Source organism: Cyrtonyx montezumae, unplaced genomic scaffold (assembly GCF_038088225.1).
Source record: "Cyrtonyx montezumae isolate F1298 unplaced genomic scaffold, pur_monq_1.0 scaffold_8, whole genome shotgun sequence".
NCBI lineage: Eukaryota > Metazoa > Chordata > Aves > Galliformes > Odontophoridae > Cyrtonyx > Cyrtonyx montezumae.
This window is the reverse complement of record NW_027072089.1, coordinates 3456494-3470013: the sequence shown is the minus strand read 5'-3', so window position 1 is coordinate 3470013 and position 13520 is coordinate 3456494. Positions and strand designations below refer to the sequence as shown.

At 41.5% G+C, this 13520-nt stretch overlaps 1 protein-coding gene across 3 annotated transcripts in view; it reads right to left on the bottom strand.

Annotated features, from left to right (window-relative positions):
- Nucleotides 1-13520, bottom strand: part of AGO2 (argonaute RISC catalytic component 2) — a 39096-nt gene that overhangs the window by 14294 nt on the left and 11282 nt on the right. For 2 of the 3 annotated variants that reach the window (XM_065753634.1, XM_065753636.1), the window contains exons 2-6: nt 10843-11038; nt 6979-7099; nt 3128-3312; nt 1634-1770; nt 1374-1508 (exon numbers count right to left, since the gene is read on the bottom strand). In XM_065753634.1, coding sequence (XP_065609706.1) covers nt 1374-1508; nt 1634-1770; nt 3128-3312; nt 6979-7099; nt 10843-11038 — 774 coding nt within the window. The remainder of the gene's footprint in view (nt 1-1373; nt 1509-1633; nt 1771-3127; nt 3313-6978; nt 7100-10842; nt 11039-13520) is intronic. The other variant, XM_065753635.1, reaches the window with a different exon arrangement.

Genomic DNA, 13520 nt, shown 5'->3' with positions numbered 1-13520 from the left:
GGACAGCTATTATATTTAGGAAGTTGAATGTGTAGGAACAGAAAAGAGGGGGCTATAAATAAAAATTCCATATACAGGTGCACACGGGTATAAACTCACACTGCTGCTGAGTAACAAAGCATTATTTATGGTATCTGTCAAAGGTGCTAGTAACTTGCTAAGCACACTAATCTTCCCACCTAATCTTTTAGGGCTTAAAGTGCCACCTACTACTAAGCCACTGATAAATATCAAATTTTCACAAGTACCTCTGAAGCCTACAGGACAGTACTGTCATTAAAAGGTTACCTCAGTTTACAACTAGCTTTGCTGCAAACCTGCAATACTTATTTCTTCTTATTTCTTTTCCTTATGGAAATAAGCCATCAATAGTGCCTCTTGTTTTTCCAACGAGTACAAAGATCAGTATTTACAATCTTCTTGAAGACTTCTTGTTGGGCAAATACAAGGTTTCAAGACGATTCTGCAGACTTTTTATGGAAGTAAAGATGACTGGAAAATGCCTTCTATACAATACAGAGTGCTGGAGTTTTTCTTTCACTTCCCTCTTCTTAGCTAGTATATCAAGAGAAAGGTGTGCTGCTTCCAGATGGGATAGTTTATTTTCTCTAGTGGTCCTTTCCAAGCCCTACAATTCTGTGACTCTGTGAACTGCATCATGCATCACTTGCTTTTTCCTGCCTTTTCTTTCCTATTAAATGCCTTTATCACAACTCACAGGTCTTACTCCCTCTCCCCCCTCCCCCCATTCTCTCAAACATCCCACTCCATGAGGAGAGAGTGAACAGCTGTGTGTGTTTAGTGCCTGCCAAGTCAAACCACAACAGAAGGACCCTGACTTTCCAGAAGAAATGTTATGGGTAAGAAGGCAGGGAACACCACAAAAAACTCAACTCCTTCCTATGAGTTTCTCACTCAGTCACTGCACAGTTCAGTAACTGAATATACTCCCAGGAAGAGTACACGGTACACGTACAAACTATAGGTAAATACATAAAACTACACTGTGATATTTAATTCCTAAATGCAGGATGGAAAAAAACAACTGTCATTTAAGATGTATTGTTTTTCTGGAGACTGACATTATAAGGGATGCTGCACTGAGACGTTCTCAGATGTCCACGTGCACAAGTAACTTTGACAGGACACTTGGTCAAATGATGAGGGGATGATGATGTGCAATGAAATGAAGGCTTGTCAAGGCTGAGAAGCTTAAATAAATAACAAGGCAGTAAGTGATCTCAGGAAACACATCTGCTAGGAAGTTTGAGTTTATCCCAACAGTTAGAGAGTGAAATACGTCATCTTCATGGATTCACATCATCTTCATTAAGGACACAGGTAAGACAGAAGAAAGCAGTCATATTTATTACCTTTTATTTCTTTGGTAAACTTTACCCTTTGGGAATCTGTCAGAGGTTTTTGTTGTTCTTCAATACTTTTGAAATCCAAAACTTCACAGACAAACTCAATAACTGGCTGTGCTTTGTAAAATGCAGTCGCTGACACTGTAGACAAAAACATTAAAATTGTCTTACAAAAATACAATGAATCCAACTGAAGAAATTCAATTTTTGCCTTTCCATTGAAAGAGAGAGAGGGGAAAAAAAAATGAGAGTTGTATAAAACCCACCATCAATATTTAACATCATTTTCCATAAGGAAGGTCTGACTGATTGATGGAATCCAAACCAAACCTCTCTGCCACCACCTAATGGATTTGAGCACCCTTCTGATGCTGTAAAAAAAGATCGCCCCACAGGAGTATATCTGAAACAGAAGATAAAAATTAAATTAAATCACAAAATTAAAGCCGAAGGTTAAAAATATATATATTTGTTAGTTGTGACTTTATTTATGCCTATTCAAAAGCACAGAAACATCAGTGTTTTAAGCTATAAACAACACTGTAATAATCCCTCCCCTTATTCATTCATGGCTTCCCCTGAAATCCACGGGAACACTGCTGTGGTGAAGGACTCATCCAGCATGCATCTCTGAAGCATCTTTCAACTGCACCAAAATGATTGCATTGGTAATTCAGTACTACACACTTAATATCAAACTCATCAAAACCTGTGCAAATGCATTTCTCTGAATAAAAACATGTGGATCATTGGTCTCAGCTGTTTTATTTACTATAAAAGGTGATCGATTCTTTCCCTGAAAGTGAGGGTAAAGTCAATGCAATATAAGGCCATTTAAATGTATTTGCATCAATTTCTCAGTCCTTTAAAATGAGAAAGTTCAGGAAAGAACTTTGTTCTTTTCCAACTGCATTTAATTTGAACAGTAGTCTCAAGCAAGCTGTCTCATGGCAGCAGATTTAAGGACCCCTAGTGTTTTGAGTTTGACTACAAATACCACGTATGTTACTTGGGACAAAGCCATTTCAAAGCATTTTTCCCCCTATAAAAACTGCTGTACTGAGTGCCACTAACATCTCTCCAGCCCAGTAATTCAGAAAATCAGGGATGAACATCTGTTGAAGGAACACAGGAATAAGATATTAAGTTTTTGAGCCACACTTATGTGCTATCTCCCAGCCTCCAACTACTTTCAGTTCAGGGAGCTTCCTTCTCAGAAGTCTACAGAGAAGGAGCACAGCTGAGGCACCAGGGCACCCCAGCCCTGAGACCACACAAATGTAGAATGATATTCAGTAATTTCCAGTGCAGAAAGGGACGTGTACCCAGGACGTGTACAAAGGCCTCTCACTTGAGACTGTATCGTAAAAAGCCCTGAGTTGGAAGGGACCTCAATGGTCAGTTCCCACACTCCCATTCAGGACAGTTACCAACCAGGCTGCCCAAGGCCCCAACCTCCAACCTAGCCCTGAACACTTCCTGGGATGGAACATCATCTTCTCTGGGCAACCTGTTCCAGTGCCTCACCACCCTCTGAGTGAAGAATTCCCTCCTGATATTTAATCTATATCTCCCCTATTTTCATTTCAAACCATCATCTGATAAACAGAAAAGCACCACGGTACCTTGCATGACTCCACGATCTACCACATAGCTATCTATTATTTGATACAGTTGTGGAATACATCCAACCCTAAATAGCTGGACAAGCACTTAAGATAAGGCAAATTTTCTCAGCAATGACAGTGCCCTCTGCTCACCTCATGGAAGGCAAGTGCCTCATCACTACATCCAGTGCCTGGATGGTTTCAAACGGGACGCTCGGCAGCCGGCCAGAAAGAGCATCATGTAATGCCTGCAAACTCACACAGGACATCCACTTTATAGCCACCTTAAATATTCTGTCCTTCCCTTCTCCTGGCAACGTGACCTCCAACTCCACCTGCAACAATGTCAAACAACAAACCAAGATGATTCTTTCTGTTTGGAGAGGAAAACGAGGTGGGGACAATGAATTCCTTTGAATGGTGCTAGAAAGCCTGGGAAAAAACAAAGAGCAAGGATGAAGGAACAGCAGATATCATGTACAGCCTCTGAACAGCTTCATTTTACTTCCAAAGCTATATTTCAGCATACTGGTGTGCTTCCCAGGCTGGCATCTATCTGCGTGAGACAAAATGCTTTGGAAGAGTTTGTGTACAAACATGGAGGTCTCCACGAAGCTCTGGTAAACTCATTTCAGAGTCCCAACACACATCAATGCACCAATGCTCACATCAGCTTCCAAGTGCCCAAAATAAAACGTGGGCCAGCATCACCTACCAAGATTCATCTATTTCAGATACTCTTTCTGCAACACTGAGCTGTGCCACTATACAGTGCTACTACAGGCACAGTTCAAATGAGAGAAAAATTCACTGAGTTTTCAAAGGAAAACAAAGCCAAACCAGCAGAACATCAAGAAACGACCACTAGTATCTAAGTACAGAAGAATAACTCAACTGCAAATGACACTGGCACACAGGAAAGAAGCACACTCCTTTACTGTGTTGTGCCCTACTTGGATTACTCATCCAGACACACTGACAAATGACATTACTGTGAATAACCTCAGCTGCGGGGTATTTTCTAGCACTGATTTCTCATCTTTCTCAGAAGATAAGGTCTGAGGGCAATTCTTAACCCAATTAGAAGTAAAGCTTGTCTGATATCACTAAAACCTGTGGGAGTGACTATGAGAAAAAACATCATCAGATTGTCTCTTGTGTTGGATATAAACAAAAACATTGCATTTTCCTGTCCTAGGGAGTGCTCTGCTTAAATCCAAAAGGCATCCACTTAGCAGACAAACTGTAATTAGAGTGCTACTGACAACAATCTATGTTAACAGCAAGCCTCATATATGCAGCCATCTGCTCTCCCGCAGCAGTTAGCTTCTTCAGTCAAAAAATAGGGAGCAAAGATACAACAAATACAAGCAGCCTCTCCATAAGGTACTGTTTAGCTTAGTTATCACAAAGAATATCCAGTAATTAATTGGTCCTTTTTTTTTTCTTTAACTCTTGGCTTTAAAGCCTCTCAAAAGCTGAATTAATCATTGATACTGCTCAAATACATGAGTTCTAATCCAACTGTCCAGGTTATCTTCCTTTTATCTCTCACCTGAGTGAAATGCTACTGAAGAGTTGAAAAATAGCCTTAAAGATAAACTAGGAGACCACTCCTACCTTCATACCTTGACCATATCCTCTGCACTTTGTGTGAGTAAAAATTAGGAAGATGTACTTTTATATAAGTACTTCTATATATAGTACTTATCAGCACTTATATCTGAAAAATCTAAAGAAATAGAGTGAAAGAATGAAAATTAGGTATGATAAAGTAGGAATTAAATAAAATTAGGGGGAAGGCTATTAAAAAAAGATGAGGATGTGTTTGTACAAGTTAAACTAGGAGCAAGTTACCAGCAAGGACAAAAAAAAGAAAGAGCAGCCACCACTGACACGAGCTGAGGACAGAGGATGTTAATAAAGTTACAGAGCAACAGGAAAAAGGTGCTGACAAATTGGTTTCAGCTTTCTGATTAACATCAATTCTTTCAGTACTGACATATATTGCAAGTAAATTAAGATTCTTCCACTTAGGTTAAGGACCATCTATTAATTGTAATATGATCATTAATCTTTTCACTGCAATCCAACATAGGAAAATTGCTATATTTGTTATGTACAGACAAAAAAAAAAACCAAGAAACCTAATCTAATTACTCTGGAGGAAAGCATTAATGCCCACAAGCTTTATTCTGGTTTAAACCATGCTTAAACCAATTAAGCTCCATGTTAAAAGAAATTCCCTCATTAAGCTAAATTTCCCCACACCTGATTTAAACCAGTTGAGGTTTTTCTGTATTAGTTTTTTCCTCCAGGGTAATAGCTTCAGTTGCTTCAACATATAGATATTAAAGATCTGCCCTGGGTGGGAAAAAGGGAAGAATCTGAAGGTTTATTAGAAGCAAGCCTCAATGAGAGCCAGTTACACAGACAAAATGATCTAAACCATCTTGTGTTAAATTGCATTAGAGCACAGAATCATAGGGGTTGAAAAGGACCTCAAGAGATCACCGAGTCCAACCCCCCTGCCAAAGCGGGTTCCCTACACCAGGTACATGCTCCTCTGTGAGACCAAGGCACAGCCAACACTTCGTGCACACGATCACTGCTCTGCTTGGATCATTCACTGTCACTCAAAGCACTTAACAAAATCAAAGCCATCTCTTACTGAAATGCACACAACAACATCCATTTTTCAGGAACACCAAAGGTTCCAATGCCACTGCCATAACTTCAGTTCTGGTTTGAAAGCAATTTCCATCCTTTGAAAGCAAGAGCAAAGATTTCAAATGCACTGATGTGGGGTCAGCTCCTCAGTGTGTACGCAGGGAAAGACAGACCACTACTTTTTCAATGCAGAACTCCATGCACAACTCAGATGGCATTACGTGTGTGCACCCAAGGGCCTTGCTTAGCCACTCACAGAGATGGATGTTAAATATCATCTGACCTTCAGCAAATACCGTGCAATTTTACACATCAAATCTGCACAAACTGGAATACTGTATGCAGAAGTGAAAAAACAAATACCTAATAATCTTAAACGATTCCTTTACAGTGTCCCCAGACATCTGCTTATCAGCTAATGAAAAGCAATTAAGAGTGAGACTGACCTTTACTGAGTTATTCTCACTTTAAATACACTTAGGGGAAATATAATTTAGAGATATGAGATTAAGAGCTTCATGTGGGTAGAACTGAGGACCATATTAAGCACTGCAAAGGCACACAACTGTAGACACAGAACAGTATTAACTACTTTACAGCACACTGCTACTGCATTGAGGAAGACCTGAGCTCTGCTCCCAATTGTATCACAAAGCAAATTTCTATATTTCTCTACAACTCCTTTTCATTTCACTTGGTCACCTTTGGGAGGAGTAGGATATGATAGAACCATCTCTGTTAAGTTGCACACGCCTCACTTTGTGGCAGAAGAGAATAATGGCCCCCCGAAACTACTACAAGTCAATGACTATTCCTTTGGGTATTTATCACCTAAACAAGAAAGGTCACTGAAAATTGTTTCTGGTATTAGATTATAGGAGTATAGACTAATTTTATAGGTAAAGAGCTGGCAAAATGCACTCAAACTGCCCCCATGCTCAGCCAGTAGGTGTTTGCCTATCAAACTAAAATCAGTTTCACATCACAAAGGATCAGAGAGGAGAGGCCATAGTGCCAACCAAGCATCGGAGGAGCTTCTTCCCACTAATGGACAGTGAAAGTCAGCTTTTAGTAGGCTTTGATGAGCTAAATCAGAAACCACGAGCGGGGAGCAAGAAAGAAAAAAGGGACATGGAAAGGTGAGAGATCTGTGTGATGGCAGTAAGACCAGAAGACCGTACGAGAAGTGGAATCCAGAGGCAACAGAATGACACCAAAGGAAAAAAATAAAGACCAAACAAAGCAATTCCTATCAGTTATTAGAAAGGCTCTGCAAATATTACACTGGAATCTCCAGTCAGAAACTCTTCTGAAGTTTTCTGTTTAAAACTTACTTTGTCTCTTCCAATGGGAAGTGGCATAGCTGTATAAAGGTTTTTTCTTCCATCGAACACTGGCTTGCGATCCCCAAAAATCTGTGTTTTAAAGTGCTGAACCATATGCTCCACTATTTCTCTGAAAACACACAAAAAAATTCACATTAATTCAACTTCTTAAATTTGACATTACATAGCAAATGAATACTACTATTTAGGAGTATAAGCACTAGGAAAATGAAAAGGTTGTCTCCTGCTAGGCATTAAAGCTAAGATTTGCTTGATCTGAATGAGAGCAATCTTTTCACAGACCAAGCTGCTTTCTGAAAGGCTGTCCCTCCTGTTGCCTGAGATGTAACAGAAGTGGCAAACCAAAAGATGGTGCTGTCTCATGCTCACAACAGAAGGTATGCAGTATTGTCTGGGTCTTCTGCTCTCTTGCCCTACTGTACCTCCTGTGTGGAGCCAAAGATCAGCAGTCTCAGCTTTCCAAACACGACTACCCAAGCTTTCAGGCCCAGCACAACATTCCTGTGATGACACTGATAGCATTGTTACGCAGAAAGTTTACCTAAGGTAGATGACTTCAGTGCAATTTTTTCCACAATAGCAACAAAACTAGCATTCACAGAGACCCAAAGGTATTAGAAATACATATCCATTAATTAAATAATAGCAGATGAATAATGAAATATGCTCCCAAGGTGCTTGTCTAACCATGCTGTTTACACACCAGTCATACAAACCAGAGTCCACCAGCACACAAGTGAACCACTGAACTGACAATGCCCTTTGGTGCCAAAAGCCTCTGTTCCAAACACCCCAAACAGACATCCTCCAGGCTATGTGCCCCATACAGCTGGAAATCTCAAATCCAGCAATGGCTTGCAGCACGTTGCCTAAATGATCCTTAATGTATATAGGGCTCGGGGGAAACGGCACAAAGCTGAGCTGACGCAGGAAGGAAAGCTACAGGATGTTGTTTCTTCTGTACCACTCTCAACTAGCTCAGTGAGGCTGCAGGTGACTATCTTACTCACCATGACTGGGAAAGGTGATCAGCTGAGTTTGGTACAACAGTGACACAGAATTCTGTGAAGAAACTCTGAGCTCATTCAAGCATGGCAGTGAGTGAAGGCTGTTTCAGCTGACAACTTCTTTGCTAAGTCCCAAGGCTTTAAGATTAGATGAGACCATTAAAAGAAACCAGTCTGAGCTTCTGAGAAGCATGAATGAAACTTGACCCAGCAGCTTCTGCCTCAGATCTGCAGTGTCTGACTGAACAAGTGCCAACTTCAAGGATAGGAGGGAGATATTTTTCACCCTTGTTTTGTGCAATGGAAAATCCATTCTCTTCCTGAGCAAGATTTGATTGCAAATTGCTCTGTGTGAAAATGAATGCTTCCGTTGAACTAGGGTTTTCACACTTCAAACTATGTTTAGCAGTGGTGTTTCTCAGCTGTAGTTTGAGGCATTTAAATGAGAAGTGGAACTATTTTCTTCATTTGATGTTATAAAAAGAGTGATATACTAACATTTCAATTCGAGTCCTTGGGGACTACTGCATGGAGACAACACATGCATGCACAAACACAAGTGACCCCAAGTGGAGTTAATTTTGAGCCTAGCAGTCCCAGCAATCCTCACAAATTAAACCAAGTACACTGACAGTGCAGAAAAACATTGTCCACCCTGAAAATCTACCAAAACAGATCTGGACTTTCTGCAACATGAGAAAAACTGAACCCAACTGTACAGATTTGGCACAGCAGCTCACTGCCTCAGCTACCTATATTCCAATCATGTTCCAGTTCTTGTTTATGGTGTATCCAACTGCACAGTCCAAGCCAGAGGTAGTCTGAGAATAAAACTGAAGGATGAAGCTAGCACAGATGGGGGAACAGTGTAAAGGAAATTAAATTTGACCTTTTCTAGATGTTAAAACACAAAGTAATGATAAAAGCTATTGATTGTAGGTATGTAGCTGAGTTATATAACCAAAATATTGTAATCTAGAGGGGAAAAAAATGAATTTTAATCCTGGACTGTACAAGCATCCCACAAAACCCTACGTATGTATATAAATACGTGCACGTGTAGGATTGAAAGGTCACAAAAACACCAGGCACCAACGAGTGCATGTACGCCTACAGAGTAACAAAAGCACAAATAAGTGCTCAAGGAAGAAGAAATGGAGCACACACTTCATTAAGTGAACCCCATTTGTATTCTTCCCACACTATACAGAGAAACATGCACTGTTGAATGCATTCACGACACCCTTGGTTACTGCAAAAGGCACTGAACTGTGCAGATTTCTATCTTCTAACACAAGGAATGGCTAACCTAACAAAAGAGATCAGGTCTGAAGCTGGCAGCAGGGTAACAGCTCATTACAGAATATAACCTGCCTTTGCAGTCAGGAAAATCGCTTTCTAATTATTTTATAATTATGTTCTCCAAAACCGAGTCCCACCACTAAAGGCAGGGATGAGAGGAATAAGCACACACACACAGGACCAGAGAGGAGATCACTCAGGACAGCAGCACACACCACTCCACAGAACAGGTACCAGCTGCACAGCACTGCATCTTCCAGAGGGGCTAAGGAGCATGGAAAACTGCATCACACAGCAGCATGCATGCTGTGAGCACTGGAGCAGGAGGCATGGATAATCAGTAAAGGTGAAAGCAAAGTTCCCGTGGCTTCCACTATGAAAATTTGGACTACTCATTATTATTATTAGGGTTTGTTTTTTTTTTTTATCAGTAGAACACTGTGAGAATCCATCGGTGAAACCAACAGGGTTGCTACAGGCAAGAAGAGAATTTAGCTTAATGCACATACAACATCTGCTTTTAAAACCAAACCCAATTCTCAACTGGTTTAAAAGTTTGTAATAGCCTTAGGAAAAAAAAAACCAACAGATCAGCAAATGCTGCTTTATGGAAATACCATTACTTGTTAGTGTAACACTGGATAATGATGCACTCCAGTTCATTAACTGACGTCAAGAGAACCGTGGCTTTCAGGTGACTTTCTGGACTCCACACTTTTGTTCCTAACTGCACAGCCCATGCACGTGACCTTTTTTAATATGGAAAAGTTTTTGCTGTTGAGTACATCAACTCCATTCTGATACCCCACAGTCAAGAGGTGTAGGTAGTTACAACAACGACACTTGTGGTTTCGAGTTAGTGCCAAGTCTTGTTCTCAGTTTCACTTCTGGCAACACTGCTCTTTTTCAAGTTAATGAGGTTGCCACACTGTGACTAATAGGGCACACATGCAATATACAGGACCTAATTGCTTACTTCCTTTGCCAAGTGATCCACGCTTTCATCCTCCTATCTGTTCCACGAGCATAACTTTCCCTCTTACAGAATCGACAGATGAAAGATAATTTCTTACCCAATTCAATCCCTCCATGATCACCTCCCAGCAGCACAAACATATGGGCCTCACTTCCCTATGTAAGTAGGTGAAGGCAGGAAAACAAGCTGGCAACATCAGCTCCCTCCTTGGCTTGCCAGCCAACTGCCCTCCAATATTTAACCAAGCAATACTAAGAATATCACTTATCAACTTGGCTTACACTGATCTAACCTCCTTAGACTTAATCCAGTGGCTTTAATCAGAAGTTGACAAGTTTAATCAAAATAAGAGACCATTAGCACTGAATCTCTGGGTTGAGACAGACACTGTTGGAGAAGTCTGAGGAACAGTGCTGGTTGATGGATATGCAAAGTTAGAAACTATCAGCACAAACAATAACGACAGACAAATCTGAGCCGTCAGTGGAAACAGGCACATGGCTCCAGAATTCTCAAATGAGAACCAGAATGAAGGCAAAACGAGGAAAAAGCAAAGCAAAGGATTACCTGTTAACTCTTCTAGGACACTTTTCTGGCTTTATATCCAACTCATAATGGTAGATATCTATTTTAGGAATGTCCATTTCAAAGAAGTTGGCCTGCAGTTTGATTGTTCTCCCGGAGGTCCCAAAATCCGGGCGAGGAGGAGGTTTGAAGGCATATCCCTGTATTGGCGGTGGACACGGTGGAGGAGGTGCAAGCACTGAAAAGAGAGAAAGCACAAATTAGCCACGCCATCTACATTCAATTGAATCCAACTAATTTACAGACTACTCATCCAATGAAGTAGAGGACATCCAAACTGGTCACAGTTCCAAAACTGGAAAGGAAACCTGCTATCAGGAGCCCACTTTCCATCTCTTCGTGCTGGTTTTCTATTTGCTCTGTTTCCTAGTCCTCATCATTCACTGGAATCTTAAAATCAGCTGCATGTTCCTATACTGCAGAACAGCTGGGCAGGACTATGCAATGCTAAGCAGGCACTGGTGGAAAAGCAAGAACAAAGCAAGAACTAGAGCACTACCTGTGAAGAATCTCAGTTTCAGAACAGACACTGAAGCGAATCACCTAACTGCTCTTACTTCAGCTAACACCTATAAAAAGGAGTTGACACCACTTAAAATCTTCCAAATGAAGGAGCTGTGTGCGCGATATCACACGCTCACATTTCAGCTGTGTACATTTTGCTCTAACCACCACAGCCCACCAGAAACAAGCAGTCGTTCAAGCTTAAGCAATTACAGTTCACCTCTCCTGAACAACACCGTCCTGAGCACTACGCACTGCTTTTCTACACGAGGTCCCATCAGGGCCGGTGTAAGCACAGCCTGCACCTCAACTGACAGCATGCTACTGACCCACAGCCAACATCTCCCTGCTGTGTCTTTTCAAGGCTGCTTTCAGCCACCCTGTTCCCATACATCTCACTTATTTGTGACCGACTGCCTTCCAGTTTACTATTAACCCCCAGGTATGTGATCGATATATATATGATCTCATTTTAATCCCTGTCTATTACCCTATTGCCCTCCCGTTCCTATGCCTCGCCATGAAATCACACAGATTTACTCTTATCGTTTCTTATTTGATAACCAATCTTTGCACAGACAAGCATCGTTTCCCCACATTACCACATCAACATTCTCCAAGCACCAGCTTCCCATAGGCAGCCTTTAATCCCTCACTTTTTACAGTTCTGCTCATGTGGCTTCCAGCACCAGTTTCCCACACAGCAGCTATTTCACCAGAAGGCAGACAGCCTGCTTTGACATAGAGTATTATCATTGTTCTTTAGTTTGTTTTACATTATTATTTCTAATAATAAGGCAGTCCTTGGGTTTCTATTTTCTGCTCTTGGAATACTTGTTCCTTTTTGTCCAGGCTCTGTACCTCGGTTGCATTACGATTTGCCTTACCTCTATGACCTGTTCAAATACTGTTCACCCACATTTTCCTTCCCCATCCCATCACGCCTTCTAACACTGTACACCTCATCCTGATTTCTCTGCCCTCCCTTCTGCTGTGCCGGATGTGATATGTTATTTTTGCACATTTCCAAAAGCCAGCCTTAAGTTTTTAAGAATTGGAAGCACAGGGACTGGCACCAGAGAGGGCAGAAGCCCCACAAGGTATTTATGCTGCAAAGCTAACGCTGGGAGACTGGTAACAGCATCTGCCTACTTCTTAACGTGGGACTGCTCGTTACTTCTTGCAGGGAAGCAACAAAGCTCTATTTACAAATACTGGAGGACCAGCACTGGAGCTGAGTGCATCCCACTGGGGCTCAGTGACAAACTGTAAATAAAAGCGAGGGCGTACGAGCAAATTATGGAGATAAGATGAAAAATGCAAATTCCTGGGGAAGGATAGGGAGCAATCCACATGTGCAGTTGAGAACAGAACCAGGCACTTCAGAAACGATCACCAGCAACAGCAGCTCTTTTCACTTGTAAACCTCATCTTTTTTAAACGATCCAATTAAAGTTATTTCTGGCTCAACTCACTGAGCAGACTTATATAGGGCACGGTGGTGCTTCGAGGAGATAAGTGCTGTTTATTAAACAGCAGTGCTGACCTGATAAGCAGTCAACCTATATTTCTGTGGCATGAAGCAGATACGTGTGCATTAGCTATGGGATGGAGGGCTGCGCCTGTATGCATGTCAGATGTGGCACAGAGGGACACGGCCTACTGGGCACGGTGGTGACGGATCAACAGCTGGACTGCACCATGACGTTAGCAGTCTGCTCCAACCTTACTGACTCTACACGGGAATGGTTCTCTTCAGGGGGAAGTGTTCCCGAGGATACAGATACACTCTGCCCAGAGAAACCTACCACAGCTCACCCACCAGAGCCCAAAGTGCTGCCCCAGGTGCCACTCCAAGCACACTCCGGTGTTTTTTGCTTCATTCCTGGTTTTCAGAGACTCCTTTCAGACAGTATTTTGAAAGTCTACGTGCATTGGATCTTACTTTTAAAGTGCAGTCAGGGGGAGAATGAATTAGAAGATGAAAGACGAGTACACCGAAACATCCTTGTGATATGCATCAGAACCTCCTTGCTCGTTTGCAATATGACAATATGAATAATAAGGGTGTTTCAGCCTTGACATGATGACTGAGACCGTCGAGAAAACAGAGCTCTATTTGCATGGTTTGAAGTAAGGTATGCTGGATGCTCAGT